The sequence below is a fragment of the Tetranychus urticae genome, chromosome 1 (assembly GCF_039701765.1).
Source record: "Tetranychus urticae isolate SD_2017Ah chromosome 1, NJAU_TeUrti_SD_1.0, whole genome shotgun sequence".
Classification (NCBI taxonomy): domain Eukaryota; kingdom Metazoa; phylum Arthropoda; class Arachnida; order Trombidiformes; family Tetranychidae; genus Tetranychus; species Tetranychus urticae.
In genome coordinates this window covers 13701484-13724431 of record NC_142958.1, presented here as the reverse complement: position 1 = coordinate 13724431, position 22948 = coordinate 13701484, and the positions used below count along the sequence as shown (strand labels likewise).

Here is a 22948-nt window from a genome sequence, read left to right as displayed (position 1 = left end):
AGTTGGAAACAAGCGAATTTTTCTCCAAACAATTATTTTGTGACTGGAGAAGCAGACTCAGCGGAAATGGAGCTGATTTGATGCGATGTCACTCTGAGGTTCAACCAACAGACTCTGTGAGAAAAGAAAAGCTATAGGTATATCTAAAGCGAATAACTTAGTGATTTATTATGAGAAAAATTGTAATATTTTTACAAAATGATGAGGGATCGGAGAGAATGCTATTGTACCTTTAGACGGTCAGAAAAGTTAAGGTTATCGTTCCCCCCTTGAGGGCAAGGTGAAGACGAAAATGGTGCTTGGATTACGAGTGAAATGAGCGCAAGAGAGTGTGTGAAAGGTAGGAAACAGCTGGTTGACATTTCGTCACTATTTAACTGAACGGTACAGAAACACTCTTTCCCTTGACCAAAATTAAGTTTTTTGGCAGCGTTTCTGATGGCTCTTAAAGTGTATGTTGCATCTTCGGTTAGTCAGATGCTCAATATTTAGCTTCATAAAGCTCTTCACTTGTGTCACTGAATAATTTTACATTATGACTTGAAACTTAAAACTTTACACTAACACAACATATCTGTGCACATGTTTCATTCATTAACTTGCTTAAATAGATTGAATATATCAATTCAATCAATAATTCACAGAAGGTACATCGGGCGTTTTTCATTTTACGCCTTTCATAACTTACGAACGGTTATTGCTATAGACCTCAGATTGAACCTTGAACCTCAACAGATTCAAGAAGTATAAGTTCGTACGTTCAAGGTTACTTAAAAATCTGACCTCTAACTGTCATTTGAAGGTCATTTTCTGAAAGAGCAAATTTTTTCGTTTAGTTAATTCTTTTACATGTTCATAACTCATGCTGGACAGATAATATGAGTGTTTTCCTTCCGTTCAGTTAACAATTGATTAGAAACGAAAATTTTTTATCTCTCCGTGTAAGTCTTTAACATGGAACAAACATCAACCAAGTAGCCCAATCAACATATGCACTTTTTAGAAAATGACCTCCAAATGTCAGTTAGAGGTCAAATTTCTTGGTGAACTTGGAAAACTTGAGCGTTCGAACTTACAATCTTCAAGCTGACAAACACCATGTTTTGAATAAGAGGTTAGTAGCATTACCCGTCCGTCAGTGATAGCTGTAAGCAGCCCGAAACAACGCCGAACCAATTTCCTAAGATTCTCAAAGAACGTTGGTGTTCAAGAAAAGCGAAGACCGAAAAGGGTTATAAAATTAATCGTTCAACATTGAAGTTTAGTCTTTCAAAGTTTATTTTACATGTTCAAATAAAATTATTTTTGCTTCCACATTTTGTTTGTTCAATTCATGAAAATTGAATCACATGATTTCCATTTATATTAACTCAAAAAGACGCCGCAAAAATGCAAGACTAACTTGAATAACCTATTTCATGAGACAAAACATTTATTCCTAATTTCTGCTGAAATAATCTGATGAAAAGTTATTAACAAAACATCAAATAATGCATCAAAAGCAAATCAAGTTAAACTAATATTTTACAGCAAAATTAAGTTACACCTTGTTTTAGCATCTTTACACATTGGAAGCAACTTTGATTCAAAATATTCAGTCTTGAAGATTATGTAAGCGTTACCTTTGCGGTTCAGTATCAATGGAATCTTGTTATATCTTGAAATCTTTTCATCCAATTTTCACTTGCAACATTTATTCAAATCAATCATGAATTTCGATTTTCTATTTTTCCTTTTCTTTCATCGAAATATAAGATTTATCTTTTATTTCTGCTTCTTGTAGCAAAACCTTTTATATTGATTTACTTTTCTTGAAAATTATCACTTCTATTTACAATCATTTACACCAAAACATTTGAATCAAATTTCGATTCTTTTTCTTTTCCTTTAAAGCAAAAAAATCCTCTTTTCACCCAATTCAACGAATAAATCAAAAAGAATATTTTTCAGATTCTCTTTTCTTCTATTGAACTATTTGATTTAAAAGCAAACTAATTTTTCTGCCTTGAGGTTCTTTACCTTGTAGTTGGACTCGAATATGAACAATTTCAAACAATCTGAAACTTTGCTCATGTTGACAAGTTTTCCAATCATGAAAGCTTAAAATTGAATTTAGAAGTAAAACCTTTTTTTTCTCATTTACTCTGAATAAACAATTTCAACTTTTGTCATTCCCATGAAAAGCATGTTAACATGAGAATGCAGGGAAAACCATTTGAATCAATTATTTTATTCCTCAGCAAATCCAGAATTTCTTGATAACAACTTCTTGTAATGATCATCATTTTCACTGGAACTTTTCTTGCCAATTTTTCCATTTGAAGAAAAAAAAGTTCTGAAAGATGTTTAGATAATCAGATTTTGCTTATAAATCGAAAAATGATCAACAAAAATAGCTTCACATGTGAAAGGTGAATCTGGAAAATTCAAGAATCTCTTTACATTGTTGTGATAAAAGTCAATTTAATCATCATTTTCATCTAAATAAATAGCAATCACAAGTATTCACTTTCATCTAATTGAATCAAGCAATAATGCTGACTTGTTTTAATCAGAAAATATCACTTCCCTTGAATAACCTCTTTTTTAGGAGTTTATCTGTATTTATGTTTATTTTTGTTCCAATCACTTATGGCTTCCCTTGATGAACAGCTGAATCGAGTGTTCAAGTTATAATGAAAAGACAATTATTTAATCGAGAAATTGTCATTTTCTCGTTGATGCCGATTCTAACGATAACAAATGAGTTTATTTGTTTATTCAGTCAACAGGAAAATGCGATAACATTGAGAATATTTTATTTTTTAAAAAACAAAATGTTCATTTCAATCTATTAGATGATATCATTTGGTGAAATCAGGAACATTTGAAGAATGGAAATAACTTGACTTGGAATTGCATTTTAAAGATTTATTACGAGAAATAATTATCTGCTTTTATCAAATTTCTTGTTGAAATGAAGATATAATTGTAGCTCGGGAATAAAGAATGAAATTAAGTTAATTTCCTAGACACATCTTGACTTGTCGTTTAGACTCTTTTTTTGGATAAAATTATTTCAACTTATAAGAGCATTTAGCATCTTCACGCAAGGAATGGTAATGATAAAGAAATCATCAGCTTAAACATGTTGAGATGTTCTGAGAACAATCATCATGAATGTTATTCTCTGATAAAAATAGAAATGGAAAAGGAGACAAAAAAGTTGATTTCATGTGCAAAATGACTTGATGATGATGATAATAATGTTAAAGGTGAAGTTTCATGTTGAGCTTTAACAAGAATAACGATGTCCCCAGACTCACAAAATGGCATTTTCAGCTTCAGAATAAACTTAAAGACTGAATAGCTTTTCATAGAAATATGTAAGAATGTTATTCATTGTCTCTTTGTCATTCCCAGGATTAACTCATTTTCCCGTCTTATTCATTCTTTACAACCTAAATAACTCGACTTTACCTTAAATCAACTTTTCATCAAAGGAACATGAAAAACTGAGATTTTCGGCTTTCACAGAGCCATGATTCATCCGAAAAAATCCCTTCACGTTTATATTCATTTGCTTCAAGTTTGCCATTTCAATTGTTAATTCATTTTCATTTGATTTCTCAATCAGTTGAATCATTACGATTGAAGACATAATTAAAATCTATCTTTGAGCAACTTGTTTCGCACAACCTAATTACAATTGTATCTAATTGGCAAATTGCTACTCCAGACTGGGAGTTTTCACTCCTTAATAATGATATATTTTACTCCATGTACAGTTGTTCCCTTAAACAGTTGATTATCCTTTTGGTTCCATAATATAAGGTTATTGTGAAAACATTTGGTTGTGCCAAGTTCAACTACTTAACCAATGTTCAACATCCAAAGTTGTAATTTTCATAGCAATAATAACTGAAGCTAGTTAAGCTAAATAGCAAAATTGCTTTTCCTTTGAAAACATTTTCACAGTTGATCGAAAGGTTGATCATGAAAACCAATTTATTGACCAAAAAAAGCATTTTTTCACACTTTTATTCTTACCTTTTCAGTTGATCTCTCTTTTCTCGTTCATTATTTCAATTTTTCAAACTTGAATTCCCAGATGGAAAGTTTCAGTTCATCATTTCTAATGAACCCATTTTCACCTTTTATCGCCATCATTTCGCTGACCAACTTGATGGCTCATGATGAAGATAAAGACTCATTTAAATGGTCCCATTTCCATTGTAATGAATCATGAAAGTCTCAGACTGAAGTGCAAAAACATTGAAATTAGTTTCTTAAAAAAAGGCAAAAATAACACGAAATGAATTCCAGATTCGCTTAAAGACTCATTTTGTTTACCTTGATGCTGATAATTTCACAGATAATTTAATTTCCAATTTAGTTTATTAATTTAAAATGACTAATGTAAAATGATTAGCCAATTAAAAGGGTGAAACTGCATTTAATCTTGATTCATTAGTTTTCCATTATTATTTTCCTGTGATGATTAAATTACTCTTAACATTATAGCGATTATAACCTAAAATAGTTATTACAGTTCAATTGGTTTAATATGTACTAATAATTCCATTCAGTTTCATCCTTTTTATATTACCTCCTGTAATTAACGAATCGTGTAATGTATTTGCTGTGTTCGTCTAAATTGATTAGTATTTGATTAATTACAACAAATGGTGATCCAGACAAATGAGACTTTTTTATGTTTCCCAAAGTTGGCGTAAGAAATGCAATGACAAAATTAGGAGTCACTTTAGTCGAGATAATGACTGTTGAAATTATTTCATTAATAATCTTGAATGATGCTGAGAAATTGTTGAAATGTCGAGTCTTCAATTGAATCGCTTCAAGGTTTACATCTAATGCATTTGGTTTCAGTTTCCCAAGTTGCCATCAATTCAACAAATTAATAGCTTCAGGATATTCAACTTTTTTTAATTTCAACCTCGAAAAAATTACATACGATTTCACTCTCGAGTCGTTGAACACTAGAAACGTTCAAATTTAAGTGTTTTCAATCGCATGAAATATGCTCATTCAACAAAAGTACTCATTCGCATCGCTATTTTCCTTTCAAATCTCGCCTTTTCTTGATCAAATATCGCTATCATTTTCGGCTATCTTGTGTCAACAGGTCTAACCTCAGATCATCTTCAAAACTAATTGAAAGATGAAACTTGAAGTCGATTAATTTTCATATCGTTTTAAAACGTCTCAAGTCACAAATCCAACAAACTAATTAACTGAAAAGGTTTTTCGTGTTAAGGGTGTATCCGGTCAATGGAAAAAATGTTGGTTAATCTTGGTTAAAAGACAAAGTTGTTAAGAAAAAGATGAGATAAGAACATCTTTTTCTTAACAACTTTTTAACCAAGATAGTCTTTTAACCAAGATTGACCAACATTTTTTCCATTGACCGGATACACCCTAAAGCAAAGGTCTTTTGTAAATGCATATTACATCTCGAGTCAATATACAGAACTTAAGATTGCTGCAAATTAATCTTCGATCTTGCAAGATCATTTACCCAACAATGATTGTAAAAAGGTTAGAGAGGTTTGCATTTTTAATTGAAATGAACGCAATTAGCTTTAAATGTCATTTTTAGTATATTTTAAAGCTTTCCAACTAGGAAGACTTTGGTTAGAAACTTGAAGTCGACCAATTTTCACGACAAATCGTTTCAATAACGTACAATCTCCAGTCAAAAACCAAACGAAGCAAGTCATAGAATAAAATGTTGTATAAAAGGTTTTTGCTGTTAAAGAGAAGGTCTTTTTGCATAAGCAAATGCATATTACATTTCGAATCAATATACAGAACTTAAGATTGCTGCAAATCAATCTTCGGTCTTTCAAAATCATTTACCAAACAAAGATTGTTGATCGAAATGAACGCAATTAGCTTTGGGTTGTAATTTTCAGTAGATTTTAAAGCTAAGAAGAGTTGTGTTAGTTTTGCTTTTATGAAATACTTTAGTATTCATTACAAGATGTAGTACATCACAAGAAATGCTTTTTTGTCTTTTCAACTTGTCATGAAAATTTGCTTCTGAAGCTGTTTATTGCATTAATATTACTATTGTTTCTCTGTTGACTGAAAATCTAATGATTGTTGATATTCAAAGGCAAAGTTAATAAATTTACATCCAACTTGAGCTGCACATTTGTTGATGTTGTTTACATTGACTGATTCAATTTGAACTGTAACCCTTTCGATCAATTGCATTGAATGAAAGTTAACGTCTCAAGTGGAAACGATTCATCTCCATTGATTCCAATGCAAAGTCCCTGTCTATTCTGATAAAATGTAATAACCTTGTTTCCCTCTGATTCTTGATCGTAACAATGAAAGAAGGAAAGAAAAAAAGAAATATTTCTCTGGCCCAAAATTTCCTTTTGATAATCAGTTTTGTTCATTGTTACCCTGTGAACAGACAACCAAATAGAACTAAAAGAAAGGAAAAATCTTTACCAACTTTCTTCTTCTTCTCGGTTCAGCTTTAGTTATTCAATAGTTTACCTTTTCACTCAGTTTTTCCCAGTTGACATTCAACTCACGGAAAATGTTTTCACAAACAGCAACCAAAAAAGCAACAATAAAAAAACAAATATCATTACAATTAAATGGTTACTTGTAATGGTCATCTATGGAAGAAGAAGAAGAAGAGCGAAGAAAAAAATTCACTCCTTTTTATACTTTTATCAGTTCTATTTTTAGTCCTCTAATTTGTTCAGTTAAACAATGAAATGTTCACCATATTATTGTTGAATCTTTTGCTCCTTTCCATACAAAAGGTTCATATTTCATTTAATAAAATAATGATGATAACCCAAAAGAAGAATAAGTTTTTATATTCAATGGCGATATTTGTGCGAACTTTTTCTTCCAATTGACGTCAAAATGTTCAATTCTGACTAAATTAATCTGTTCAACTTTTCTCTCTTCATTTATTAATGGATTGTGAAAAAGTTTGGATAAATCTAGTTTTATTGATCAACTTAAAAGCTCATTAGAATCACAAGTTTTTTTGTCAATAGTCTAACGTTACTCCTTTTATACCTCAAATCGTAGTTCAATCATCATCCAGAGAATCGTTGAATTGATTAAAGAATCTCCTGAGATCAACTTTCATTGCCATTCGAATAATCCTTCAAATTTCATTATTTCTACCTTTTCTCATAAATCATAAGTCACCTTAAAATGACAACGTATTCAGAGAGTGAACATTTGAATAAACCATTTAACTCCATTTCGTTGTTCAATTTCTTATTCAATCAACTTTTCATGAAGAACGTTTTCTGCAATTAATTTTTAAGTCTTTACACAGAGCATTAAATTCAACTTTTGATGAAACATTAATTGCTAAGACGAGATCGGAATATTATATTCCAGTTAATAGACAAAGTATTTTAGTCGATTAATTTTGTTGTTGAACTTAAAAATTCTCATTCCTTTCATTTAACTTAGAAACTTAATCTTTCATTTTTGTGTCTTTGATCTTTTGAATGTAATACAAACCTTTTATTCAATTATCTAGCATAGGTATGAATAGCAGTTTAATAGCGAAAGTTTTCACACTTCCCATTTCTGCATTGAATAAGGTATGACTCCTAAAGTTTTGAACTAAATACATTTAGACAATTTTTGTTAGAATTCTTGCTTTAATTTTTATAATTCTTGTCATAAATTACTGATAAGAGTCCATTTGAGGGAGCAGCTGAAATTCTGTTCTTTTCGTGACGAAATAGTCTCTCAAAATAGTCGACATCGAAGTCTTCAATTTTTTGCAAAATTCTCTTACGCAAAGCAGGAAAATCATTCACTTCCCAACCGTTCTCATAAACTTTGGCTTTGAGATGGGACCAGAACCTCTCAATTGATCTTAGTTGAGGTATATTTGGTGGATTTTCGTCCTTTTTTACCATTTTAATGCCAAATTTGTGAATATTTGCCATGGTTACCGAAGCGTAATGACTTGATGCACCATCTGGCCTGGGTTGATGATGGTTTTGTTTAGATGAGATTTTGAAAATGTCTTTCAAGAGTACAATTGAATCACAGGTGAATCCTTATATCGGCGTATTTAATAATTGGGTCCACTGCTATAAAATATGTCCGACCTTGCTGCAGCGTCCTAACAATAGTTCGCCAGTGCGCGCGCTCACCTTGAAACGTTATAACTGCAGGGTTGATTTCGGTGTTATCCAATATTATATCTCTAAGACGGCCATCGTCTTCGTTCTCATAAAATGGCTCGAGGTAAGAAGAACCTGGAAACACAAAATAGACAAAAACTGAAAAAAAAACATTTTCATTTTACGCCTTCATGCAGGCACAACTCACGAACGGTTACTGCTACAGACTTCAGACTTGAACCATGAGCTTATCCAGGTTGCACAACGATGAGTTCAAGTGCTCAAGGTTATTCAAGGTCAATTCTTTATTTGACCTCTAATTGACATTAGGAGGTAATTTTCTGAAATCGCAAAATTTTTCTGACCCGATAGTGTTCATTATATGTTCATTACTCATAACATTGGAAAGATAGAATGAATTTTTATTGATCAACTGATTGTTAAGGGATCGCCCATATCCTTTAGCCAGTATGAGTTATGAACATGTAATGAACACTATCGGGTCAGAAAAATTTTGCGATTTCAGAAAATGAACTCCCAATGTCAATTAGAGGTCAAATAAAGAATTGACCTTGAATAACCTTGAGCACTTGAACTCATCGTTGTGCAACCTGGATAAGCTCATGGTTCAAGTCTGAAGTCTGTAGCAGTAACCGTTCGTGAGTTGTGCCTGCATGAAGGCGTAAAATGAAAAAGAAACGCCCGGTATTCCTTATTTTTTGACCGACTGAGTAGACGGAAGACTTGGAAATTCCAAACTTTTCTAAGTCTTTAAAACACTTATATAAAGTAAGGTCACTATGCTCATTCACATAAGAAGAAATTAAATTTTTACGCTGTTGTCTATTGAGAGCCATAACTTCAAAATCTTTGATCAAAATGAATTGATTTTTGACTAAAATATTCTTGAAAAGTGCCTCTTTATTTCAACGGTTAAATGGTGCCTGTAAGTCTAGTCTTACTGTCTCAATTCAATTTTGAAAAATTAGTCTAAAACATTAGGAGTCATACCTTATTGAACAAAGTTCCAATCATGAATCAAGAGAATGCTTTAAGAGAATCTTTTGAGAACTTCTTTCGCCAAAAAGAATGCAAATCGACAGTTTTAATGAAAAGAGTTCCTTGATTGAAGAACTGCTGTTGCATCTCTTACCTGCTGTTAAAATGATTGAACTTGCAGGGTGCATTTACGCTTAAAGACTCATAATTATTGAAGAATCGAGAAGATAATTGAAATTGAAATGACTTGAAAAGACTTTGATTCACATGTTTTATACACAAAATCTGAATATGAAACATCGATTATTCGCAGAAAGAAATTTAATTGCATTTCCATTTTGTCACATTTTCTGTCGATTGCTTCTTAGTTCATTTTAAAGACCTTTTTCTCAGCTTCTTCAAGTAAATGGTAGCAAGTCTTGTTTATTCAGTTCTCTAATTGTTCATCGTTTAGTCATGTTCTAACGAATATCAGTTAGTCTGGATGTCAGTTCGTACCTTTCATTTGTTGGTTCGGGGATTTTTCTTCTTCCATTGAAGGTGAATTTGAAACAAGTGAACATTTCATTCCAATGTTTGTGGAAAAATCGTTCTACAATTTAAACAGTTTTGATGGTTGAGTTGATGAGAACTGTTTGCTATTATTTTTGCTAATAAAATTACAAAAAAAGTTATTCTTTATTTTATTACAATTGCTTTTCAATTTTACTCTTAACCCGGATTCAATTCATTTCAATAATAAAAGTGAATTAAAAGATTATTTTGAACCGAGTTACTCAACGAAATGAAATTCAACTTTTTAATCAAAGGAAAAGCATATCATTCAAAATTTGATAATGTTAATGAAAACCATGAACTTTTATTTTCTCAAACTAACTCAACTAATATTGAAAAGAGTAACTTTGAAAAAAGAAATCAATTTTTGGATGAAAATAGAATCTCAATTTTCATTAATAAACTATCAAATACAAAGTATCACAATTTATATCATCATTTTAATACAGAATTTGTTTTCGTTCAAACTTGACATCGTTCATCTTGATTAAGCCATGAAACGAAATTTGCAAAATGTTGTTTGGAAAGTTTGATTTTCTCGAAAATAAAGGCTTCCATTGTAATAATAGGTTTCATCAAACATCAAAATTGAAATGAAATGTCAATCAAATGGATAAATTGTCAGAGCAAATGCATGATTCTGTGAAAAAAACGTCAATTTGAGCTCCAAACATGTTCGAAGGGAAAGTTTGCTGACAAATGTGAGTTAATCATTTCACGATATTTATCTATTAGAACAAAAGTCAAAAAAAGTTTTCGAATTTTTTTTCGATTGCATCAAGTCTTCTCCAGATATTGTGGCTTCCCCTTTTCCAGGTCAATCGACTAATCTTCAAAATCGTTTCTTAACCGCCTCAATACAGAGAAAATTCTCAATCTCAGTTACACGAAGTTTCGAATCAAAGAAATTTCAAACTCGTGTTCGAACAAAACGCCAACAAAACGATTCGCTCCACATTTCATTTCTATTGTTTTACTTGACTTTAGAACGAAAGTTTCTTTGCTTTTCCAAAGCGTTTTCTTGCTCCACATTCAACGATATTTATGAGAAGATTTTGGTGTTTTCTTTCGTCAGATTTGAATGGAACTTTCAGAATTGTATTGACACTTAATATGGTAACCAATTCAGAAAATTTGATGGAAACAAAATGTTCTTCTTTATATAAATAAATATATTTATATTGAATCCATTTCGATTGTTGTTTTATTAATATAACTTATCCAAGGAAATGTATTGAATAGACAAAATGTATTGTCAGTTAATTCATTTTATTAAATTTTAATACATTTTCATGTTTTCTTTTCATGGAAATGTTCAACATTTGTTTCTTTTGCTTTTCTTTCTTTCTTCAGGTAAAATCTCACATTTTTAAGCTTTTCATGTTCTTTCGGCAAGAAAATGGATAAGTTTGAAGATGCAATTTTGTGGCATTTTGTTGATTACAGTAAAAACCATGAGAAGTGTCTTTGATTAAATGTTATTTACCCATGAAAACCTTGCAGGTCAAAGCTTAACTTAGCTTTTCTTTGTTCATCAACTTTTCATCTCTTTAATTCACAGGAATGAATAATTCATTGAGACGTCATTTTCAAGTGTCATCTTGATGTCAACAAAAACTACAGTTAAAAGCCTTCAAGACATGTTTAGACTCTTTTTGTCTGTAAGTTTAAGTGAGAAAAGAAAGTTTTACTCTTGAATAAGCAAACAAGACAAATAATGATGTAAAAAGCCAGTGAAGGATAAAGCAAGTGAACATGAAATAATATGGAAAGATAGAGTTAATTGAATCGATTTAATCATGATTAATTGTTCTAATTGCAGTAATCAGAAACCTCGACAACATTCCAACGACATTTCCTTTTCAATGTAATAGTTGTGATTTTCACTCGGAAAACCATTAACCAATTTGACATTTGCCAATGAAATCAACTGCACATTAATTTACGAGAAAAAAGGTTCAAAGTGAAACCATTATCTAGTTAATTGACTCGAGTTGTCCGTCTCTATTAGTGACTTTCGTCTAAACATTTTGCGTAAAAAATTCTCGAATCACTTGTCCAATTGTCCAGATTGGTGAGAATTTGATAAATTTGAAAACCTTTTTTCTCGATCAATTTTCAATTCTTGGTTGAACAATACTAAGACGATTGAATCAATATTGACTCAACATTTTCCCTTCACTTAACCAATTACAATAGCTATCTAAATAAACGATGTTAAGTCAAAGTTAACCTTAACTTTCTTTTGGTTAACATCATTATTTTACAATCGATAAATGACATTCTAACCTCAAGGCATATTCATTTTTCACCTTTTATCCAATTTTGAATTTCGAACCTTCTCATCTGATTAACTTGATCAGTTCTTGCAAGTAAAACTTGAACTTGAGATAGAAACTTTGAATTTGAGAGAAACTCGAAAAAATCGTTCAACCTTCTACTCGAGCCAAAGGTCGATTTGCATGATTGTGACATCAATCTATGAATTTGCTCTGAGAAGAGAATCTTTAGTTTTTCGTTTTAGAAAATGATCTTTATTCTTGTTCGAAGCAATCATAATAAAGATTTATTTTGTTGGTGAAAATGTTATTTATTACTACTTTAGAAATTGAACAAAAAAAACTTTTCTCGTAAAGTGTTAACGATTCTTGTGTGGAAAGTTTGATAATTAAATTTTAATGTTAAACTGTGCAACAATAAAGGGTTGATAATTAAAGATGAACATTGCCTGTTGATGGTGCAACATGGTTAATGGTTTTACTTTTCGTATAAAAAGGGTTAATCTTGTGTGCATAAAGGAGAGAGATTAAAAAATAACAATTTCACCCTTTGCTTCATCACCATCTTTTAGCTATTTTCAAAGATCAATTTAAGGTGTAAAAGTGCTTTATTTAATTTACTGTTGCCATCAACTTTTCATCAAATATTTGCCTTTTGATTAAAATTTTATTCTCATTAAATTCACTCGATGCAAGTCCATTTGATTTTCATCATTTACTTTCTCAAGATGACAAGATTATTCAATTTCGACCTTTTTTTGTTTCAAAAGCAAACAAACCAACAATTGTTGAAACTTCATGTCAACTCGTATTCATGATTAACTCGAAAAAACTCGCAACAAGAGCGAGAACTCAGTCTCGAATCTTGAGATTTGTCTTTTCATCATTTCTGATGATTGTTTTCATCTTGTAACCTCACTTTACTCTGAACCTGATTTTGGTCTCAATTTTTGGTCGACTAACAATTTGAATGTTACAATCGATTAAACTGTTTATTTAGATTATAAGAGTAAAGCAATGTCACCAGGAAATGGAACATTTTAGTTCATCTCTGAATTACAATGGAACATGAGAATTGAGAAGTGAAATGAAAGGTTTCAAAACTGTCATCATTTTCGTTCTCATCCAATAGGAAGGGATGAAGAAGGAATGAAGATAAGTGTAAGTAAGAGAAGAGAATGGAATGATTATGAAAGATGAGAAATAAAAGAGAATTGAATTTATTCCAAGAGAATGCGTTCAATAGCATTGATGCACAAAAAAATGTTCAAGTGAATATATAATAATAATGAGGAAAGAAAGTCTCTGCAGGGAGTGAATACAAAGGTTCATTCTTTCCCATTCTGTGACTTGGCAAAATATTATTCTGGTTAAAAATATAAATGTAATAATATTTTTATCCATTCATTTCAAGCTTCTCCTCTACTCGATATAAAATTGTAGTTTATCATTTTCTTATTTTGTGTTTTTGTTCATTCAGCAATTTTTGGATGCAACGAAAAATCGTTCAAATCGTAAAATGGTAAATGATGAAAACATTGATGAAATTGTTAATCAGAAAATCATTTATCAGTTGAACAATAAGTTTGACGCTGTTATCGTGAAAGAATGAGAAGAGTTTATTCAACAATAAATGTTCATTGGTTTGGAGTAAACAGTGGACTTGGTGGTAAATACAATGATAATTGTGTGAAAAGAGGAAAAAGAAATTCTGATTGCTCAGGCAATCAGATACAAGGTTCAGGATTAAATTCTGCTTCTTTACTGATTTCGCTTTCCCATCCATTAACCGGTTGCAACTCATCAATCATTATTTTTACTTGCATCGTCTTACACCATGTTTATTGATTCAATATTCAATCAATTATAATTTCACTTAGTTTTTGCTAAACAAAAAGGTTTTCCTCTTGAATCGTTCGAAATTTTCATCCATTTCAGACTCGGATTACTGAATAAACTTTTCAATTTTTTTTCTTCGCTGTTCTGTACACTGTTAGTTGATAGGCTTCGTGATGTAAGCAGAAGTATAGCGATGCACACTGCGTTCAATAGCATCAAGACCAGCATCTGATGTCGATGTTTTTTTCAATTTGAATGATTATTCAGCATTTAAAATTTCTGAAACTGTTAATTGCCTTACAAGGAATTAAAATGAGAAAATAAGAACAATTGGATTTACTCTAATTCGAAATTTGGTTGAATGATTAACATTTGGAAATGTTCTCGTCTGATGGGATTAAGACCAAAAAGATTTTATTGTAAGCAATTTTCAGCAGTTTTAACAGTAGATGATGATTGTTCATTTTTTCATTATTTTGTGTTTGTGAGATAGCACCTCTGGGTTCAATCTGGTTGGTTTGATTCCGCCAAGAATTGATTAGAGAGCAATGAGGTTTGATTGAACTCTGATTGAATGGTTTAAAAGTTATGGTTAACACACAGATTGATGAGGGAACAAAGAGAATGCCTTTAGACGACCAGAAAAAGTGCCGTTATCATGTTTTCCCTCTTGGGGTCAAAGTAACGTCCAAATCGGGGTTTAGAGAAGGAATGAAAATGAATATGACAGAGTATGCTTAGTAGGAATCAGCTGTTGACATATCGTCATAATAGCCAATAAAGCTTAAGGTACATCAGAGTGCTTCATAGCTGAGAAACGGAACCGTTTTAAGGCTGCAATTCATCAGCAGCTAACGAGTCCCAAGCGCTATAATCAAGATAATCGTCCTGAACCTAACGCATTCGTCTACTTTCACAAATGGAAAGTAATAATCTACACACAGATTGAAACTCGTCTGGATTTCTTAAGCTGGCGATTTTCAAAACGAAAAGTTATTAACATAGAAAAAATTTTAGTTTTCTATTAGAAGTTTTGTGAACAATTATTGATTGTACTTCTCGTATTTTTTTAATGCTATAAACCAATCAATTATCAGTTCCAACCTTCAACCAGCACCGGTTTATCAAACGTTTTAAACTCAATCGTTCATTCCATGCAATTTGCTCTATTAAGCAGGCAATATAATTTCAATCAGTTCCATCCAAATGCTTTGACTTTATGCATGAAACTGAAGCGATTCCTGTAAAGCTACTAAAATTACTCTTATTAATGTTGTTTTTGTCCAGAACTGGGCCACCAAAATTCCGTCTAATTTTGCACAATTAAAATAAACTACTCTTCTGGCGAACCATTTAGTTTGTTAAAAGGCAATTAATTTTTTTTATTTCTTTTGTAATTCTAACCATTCAATTGCGCCATATAACAATAAAGGCAACCCAAATTGAGGGTTCAAATAGCAGAATAATCAGTCTGCATTTGAACATCTAAAATGGCAACTCGACAATTAAATGGAAATAAATTGCTTCTGGAAAAAGAAAAGCTCGAAAAAAACTGAAAAATAATAATGGCTCAACAAACTGAACATTAAAGTTGATCAAAATTGATTTGATTAACATTTTAATTGGCAATGTTAGTTAAAGAAGAGTCAACATGTTGAATATTGATTATGCCCAATGGAATGAAGCTTTTAATGTAAATTTAATTCCAGGTTAACAAGGATAGTTGACTGTTGATTTTAATTTTTGATTGAAGGTTAATTGCTTTTTTATTCAACTTTTACCTATTCCATTGCAGCCTTTCATGATGATAATGAGTGAAAAATTTGTTGCTCTTAAGGACTGTTGACAGCGAACCAAGTAACGTTCATAATTGGAGTGAACATGTTCAATGAACATCATCAACCTGATTATCTTAATAATCATTCTTATTCCTTCAGAACTTTTGTAAACCCTCAAGGCTGAGTTTTTTCTTCTCACAGTTTTCTGTTTTCACCTTGTTTTCCCTTCTCATCTTTTATTCCTTGTTATTCCTTGAGAAATAAAAAAATCTTGGGATTTTCACTCCCAGACATGTTAAGATAACAGTGAACATGAACAGCCTCAAGATTGTTATTGTTAATAATATTATTGCTCTTATCAAAATAACTCTCTTTTCAACTCATTTTTTGTTCCAAAAATTCTGTGTTTATTTTCATTCCAAGTTCACCTCAATTTATGCCAACTTTTTTCTTCTTTTTTTCATTTATTCTTTTCTCAACTGTTTCAAATTAAGAACAATTAATCACGAAGAAATGAAACACTTTTATTAAAATGTATATTTAGTTAGTTCTAGTGAACTTTCAAGAAAAACAGATTTTCTGGTTTCAATACAATTCTTATTCTTAATCATCTCTTCCAAACGATTTCAATGTTGAACCAATTCTGTTCAAAATCGTTGAATCTTGTTTCTTCAAAACTGAAGACTGAATGCTCAAAGTCTGAACGATTTGTAATCAAGAATTGAAAGAATTGTTTTTGAAATGATTTACAATTGAATTTAAAAGTTGACTATTAATTAGAATAAAATTCTTATGCGAATAAAAAAAAGTCTATTTTCTGGTGAAATTTAGCGTAAATATCATGAATCTCATGAAGTGACATTACTAAAGGTTGTATTTACTTTTAGTTTCATTGAAAATCAAGTAAACAAAACGCTTTCATGTTTTACTCTCGTTTAACATAATGTTATTTAATCAATATGAACGTTTATGCTAAAGTTCAAGATTAAAGTCTTGAAAGAGTGAAAATAGTCTCTTGTTTTCATGGTGAATTGGGATGAAAAAAGGAAGAACAAGCAAAAAGCCCAATGAAATTTGTATTTTCTCCAAGATTTTAGGCAACTTTTACTTCAATTATTAACGAGTTTATATTTTCATCACGCAATTTAACAAAATTCATAAATTTATTACTGACTCAATGAAAATATTCATTATTCACTGAATTTTGATAAGTAGTTCAATCATCAAAAGCAATTTGTACACAAAATTATACCTAATTTTGGCATCTTTTTGCATTAAAAGTAGCTTCAAGTTGAAAATAGATATTCACTCATTTAAGACGACGAGAGGCATCACAATCAAATTGACAAACGTTATTAACAAAACAATGAACAGAATATAAAAAAACAGATCTTTCATGTGTTCTGACAATCGAAGGTTCGATAACTTCACTCATTGATATTCCCAAATTTGGTTTAAACTAAATCTTCAAAATCTTCAAAGTGGACTCGAAACAAACTGGAAAATTGCTCCAGCATTTGGATTTAGCCAAAGACGAATCATAGTTAACATGACATCTTTAGAAGCTTGATTAAACAATGAAACCTGACTGACTTGCCTGATCAATGGATATTAAAGTCAATCCATTGGATTTTATCTAGTTTCTGACAAGAATAAATTTCTGATCTGAATCAAGTTAATAATGTGAATGTGTTAAGAGATTATTTGCATAACTCTGAAAGTGTTAACTTAAACTTCTGAATATTACTCATCTTCCAGTTTCTTTCATTTATGCTGTTAGTGTCAGGTGAAGAAGGCCTTTCAGTTTAGGACCATTTAGTACCTAATGAATCGAACTCAAAGCTTAGTTTTCTTTTGACTCGATTTTCAATTTTGAATGTTGCCTTTTTGGGGTTAAAATAATTTATTATTTTTCAGAGTTGACCAACAGTAAAATTGAAACAATAATCTTGTTCAATTTGTACCTTTTAACCTGAGTGTGAAATTGAAGTTCAATTAAAATTATTAATTACTTTGGTGAACAAGAAAAATACAAAAAGTTAGTTATTTCTCATTCCATGAGTTATTCCCTCTTCCAACCTAGATTTTAATTTCTCTTTTCATTCACTTTTTAATTGCTCAAAATTCATCATCCAAACTGAATCAGACTCAGACGAGGGCAAAAAAGGGAAAAAAGTATAATTTAAAAAGAGAACATTTCTTTTAAAAAGAATCATTTTCAACCAAAAAGTTTCAAGTTTTTTCCATGACAAGGAATGCAAACGAGTACAATAATGGTGATGAAAAGAGATGAAAAATGATTAAAGACTCAACTTGATTCGAGTTTCGTGCTTTGTTTCAAATCTCTCAATAAGACTCATTGAGTGACAAATGAAGTAAAATTGAAAAAACTGTGAACCAATTCAAGTTCAACCTTTCACGAAATCTGTTGTTCATCAAATCGAAGTCGCAAAAACTATTGGAACGTTCAAATTTCCCTAAAAACTTGAAATTCATTCGAATTTCGAAAAATAAATATTCGAATTGATTTCGCTTTTTGTCACTTTTTTGTGGCTTTTCTTGAGGTTCCTCAGGTTGCATGATGAATGGTTGGTAAAATAGTTTTGTGTATCAACTTGGATAATTTTTTTGATTCTCAAGTGATTCTCTCAATTAAGAGGTTGTCTCATCTTGTAAAGCTTTCAAGCTAAAATGAAGGTAAACAAATTTACCCGAAAAACAGTCCAATGTTAACTCGACTGTAATCTGAACATGAGCAATTTTTGTCCAATATTCAGGTTCATTTTGTTTGCAACTGTTTTTACTGCACACTTAAAGTGATTTTGCCTTGCATTTGTTATTGATAGCTAAATATTTATTCAAGACTTTGTGAAATGTTGACAGGAAAAATGATGAGCCAAAGGAAATGATTTTGCATCGCTTGTAAATTAACTGTTTTAGTGATTCGCTTTCACTCTATTTTCAAATTCAATTTATGCTAATGGAACAATTTGTGGCTTCTTTTTGCTCAACTTTATTATTTATATTTTTTAATCATCTATCATTTTTACCTATTTAACATCAACCTTTTATCCCAAGCTTTCAACTTCAATGGAAGGCAAAATATTCATTATTATTTTGCATATCAATTTTATATTATCATTGAAATCATTTATAAAGCAAGCATTGTAAATTACATTGTAATTCATCTTTTGTACAGAACAATAGTCGATCGTTTAAACTGTTGTACAAGGATAATGTGCATAAAGAAACAATATTGACATTTAACAAATTAAATTATTGTAAAGTCGATTCCAAATTAGACTCATCCATTTATCTTTAGCTTATTTAAATTTACTTTTCAACTGCAAAAGACTGTCAAGTTGGGCTATTTGCCGAACACAGTAAATGCCAATTCGACGAATGAACCTTTAAAATAGCGAAAAGGGAATCGACAAAAATGAAGATGAAATTAGATCGATTTCAATTCTTAGCTGCCAATTTGTGAGTAACCTTCATAAATTATTATTGCTTGAGCTTGAATCAAATCCTCTCAACACAGTCTTGGATGCAAGCTACCAGAAAGAGGTCACAATATCGATTCTTGTCTCTATTGTCACAATTAACAAAATTGAATGAATGCAAAGGAAGACTTAATCTGAATGGAAGCGTCTTCCATAATGACTCCAACTCTCATGTTTCCCTAGAAGAAGCCTGTGAAAAATGTTATACTTTTATACTAAAGATGTGGTAAAGGTAGAGAAATGGAAAAAATCCTTGAATCCAATCATATTATCGATTAATGCATTTTCAATTAACCAAAATGGAATCTGCAAAACTTGCAAAAAATCTTTACCCAACCCAACATCTTGAAAGACTTACATTATCTGATGAAACTCCAACGCAACCAATATGATAATTGAAATATGTTTACTCAGAACAATCAAAATATCCTTCAAAAGCATGAAACATCCTTTACTGACCTTTGGATCAACATGATTTCAGTGTTTTATGTTTTCCATTGAGACTTTATCAGAATGAGATAATTATTGTTGAAATAATAATCGAATGAGTTTGATTCGAAATAGATTCTTCTCTTCCATGGAATGGCTCAAGGAAATTTTGAGAAATGTTTATTTTCGTTCACTAATCTTTCGTTTCCTCTTTATTCCTGAGGCTTTTTAAACAGAAAAAAATATCATTCAAATTTCACTTTGGTTCCTTTTGATTTACATATGAATAAGGTTAACATTGATCTATTGTTGAAGCAAATAAGTTTCATTTTTTTCCTTCTTCTTGGTGTGAATAAAACTGATGAATTCATTTTCTCTTCTCATCCAAATTAAATGTTTCAATGTAGGTGTTGAACATTTAGTTAAACAGCTTCAATGAATCAAACTAAACTTGAAATTGGCTGCTAAATTTAGTAACCAGTTTCAATGGTTGATGCTTCATTTAATTTGTCATCCAAACCAATTAATCTACGCATTTGATTCCATTGGAATATCGTGATTCAGATGTTTCCATTCACGACTAGTTCCAGCTTCCTTTTCAAATCAATCAATTACTTTTTTATGCTTCAATTATTTAATGAAGGTAAAGCAAGTCAACGTTAACCTCATTAAATATGCAAATATTTTCTACAAGCTAAATGTTCGAAAGGTCAAAACCGAACTTTCAGGTCAATTTGTTTTGGCTCATTGGTATCATAAGGTCACTTCATATTTCCCGATTTATAGAATTCTTGAGTTTCTTCAATATCTTGAGATTGTTGCAACAATTAAAACTTGAATCAGCTAATTGCGATGAGAAGTTTGAAGCCGGTCAAAAATAGCGATCTTTATTATCAACTGTAAAGGTTGAGATGAATTAATTTTGTTGCATTTTCTAATTATTTTTTCTTCTTCTTCAGGGACGATTTTTCATTGATCGCGATGGTCATTTGTTTCGTTATATTCTTGAATACCTTCGAAATGAGTGTAAACTGGTTTTACCCGAAAACTTCAACGAACGAGATCGACTTAAATGTGAAGCCGAATATTTTCACTTGAATCGCCTTTCCAAATCAATAGACTGTGCTCCACCAGGAAACCTTAAGCCACTTTCCCTTTCATCCACAACCTCATCAAGTGTATCATCAACATCAAGCAACCCATCAACCCTGACCACAACAACATCAACATCAACTTGTGCTACTTCATCGACCGTCAACTCGTCATTGACTCATCCCACACATTCACCCATCTCGACCAACCCAGGTCAACAGATTTCGGGTTACATTACAATTGGTTACCGTGGATCCTTTGGCTTTGGTAAGGATGGTTTGGCTGATGTTAAATTTCGCAAGTTAACCCGAATCCTGGTTGCTGGTAAGGTTATCCTTTGCCGTGAAGTGTTTGGTGATTCATTGAATGAATCCCGTGATCCGGATCACACTGCATTCCAGGATAGGTACACTTCAAGGTTTTACTTGAAACACCAAATTCTTGAACAATGTTTCGATGCTCTCATGGAAAATGGATTCCGATGTGTTGCCTCATGTGGCTCTGGTACCTCAGGTGGTGAACCCTTGAAACCAGGTGTTGATGCCGAAGAGAATCGATGGAATCATTACAATGAATTTGTTTTTTGTAGACCTTAAATGAACCTTTTTCTTATGGACATTTTAAACCATTGAAAAGCCCAAAAACCATGGACGAATTATTTAAAGACCAAAATCGATCAAAGACACAACAAGCTTTCACCAATCACTAACCAAAATAGTGTACAAAAGCAATTAGCAAACCAATTTAAAGAAACAATCAAATCAAGACCAATTAATGGATAAATTGAAAAGTGCAACCAAACACAAATGGAAAAAATAAATGCAACAGAAAATGAAATTGTTATATAACATGAGAAATGATGGAAAAATATGATTTAATGTTTGAAAAGGAGAAAGAAATGGAAGAAAAAATTGAAAAAGAAAATTGGAAAATTGAACTTTTTCCTATTCTCTTCATTTCTAACCTTTTCTTTTACTTCTAAGCAATCATCAAAATCTAATTAATCTAAATTTCAATGGATGGAAACAAATAATGGCCAAAAAATGTTGAATGACCAGGAAAAACCATCAAAAAAGACCATAACTTGAACCATCAATTTATTATAAATGTTGATAATCTAGAAGAAGATGAAATCTATTCATTGTTGTCCTTGATTCCCTTCTCATTGATTTCATCTTGACCAACATAATCATCATCATCATCATGAATCAAACGGAACATCTTTCAAAGTGTAATTTGAGATGAAACAACAAAAGAAACTGATGAAAATGTGAAATTATGAATTCTAATTGTCTTTACCGTAATTATTCATCTCAAGTTTCACAGTCGCAAGATGGTTTATCGATTGAACAATCTCAGCATTGAAATTAAGTGTCAAAACAGTCAAGTAGCTTCCATGAGGCTTACTTTCATTTTTCAGATTTCTTTTCATTTCAATTTTTTCCAATTCTTGCGATTCATTTCAATTGATTGTTGAACCTCTTTTTTTACCTTCTCTGTTTCCTGATTGTATCGACTGATTAACATTCAATTTAATCTTAAAGATCATCTTCAACTATTATTAGAGACTATTAACTGTTAGCTGTTTGATTATTCACATTTATTAACATTGATTATCAACTGGAACCAACAAACGCCTTCATTTTATTCAATCTTTCATCTTTAATATTCAATCTGCTTCCAATGTTTCAATTTTACTCTTGATCATCAACATTCACTTTGTTATTGCTGGTTCATATTGATTGTAAATTAATGTTTTACTGATTGTTGCTGTTTCAATAAAAAACTGGGGACAAAATTGGTGATCAATTTAACATAAAGTGGAAAATATGATTCTTGATTTGGTTAAAACATATTTTGTTAATTTTAACTTCATCTCTTGATTTTTGCATTTAGATCATTTTGACTGTAAAAATTAAACTGAAAATTTCAAAGTAATTATATGGATTGATGGCAGATAAATAATCATTTCAAATTTAATTGCCACTCTTTAGTTAATTGTTAACTTTTACCATTTCTTCTTCTTTTCCATTGCACTAAACATCTTTAATATTGATTTGATTCATTGACAAAACATCTAAAATTTAACTTTAATTGCTGAATATTGATGACTAAACCATCATTTTAGGAGCACAACAATAAAACAATGAGGAAACAATTGTAAACAATAAACTAATGTCACTCGATAAAATTATGATGGCTATTCAATTTTAATGTACATAATAAATAATAAACTAAATTAACCGAAATTTTGTCATGTCTTTTGATTCTGTTTTATTTTGTATAAGCTCATGTTTCCAGAAAAGAGAATAGCTTTGAATATGAAAATTGTTCTGGATTCGAAG

At 31.0% G+C, this 22948-nt stretch overlaps 1 protein-coding gene across 1 annotated transcript in view; it reads left to right on the top strand.

Annotated features, from left to right (window-relative positions):
- The window catches only part of Ktl (BTB/POZ domain-containing protein Ktl), a 36660-nt gene extending 13808 nt beyond the window's left edge, over window positions 1–22852 (top strand). Inside the window, exon 2 of the mRNA XM_015927910.3 lies at window positions 20471–22852. Within this exon, the coding sequence (XP_015783396.1) occupies window positions 20471–21199 (729 nt within the window). The 3' untranslated portion in view covers window positions 21200–22852. The remainder of the gene's footprint in view (window positions 1–20470) is intronic.
- The last annotated feature ends 96 nt before the right edge of the window (window positions 22853–22948 follow it).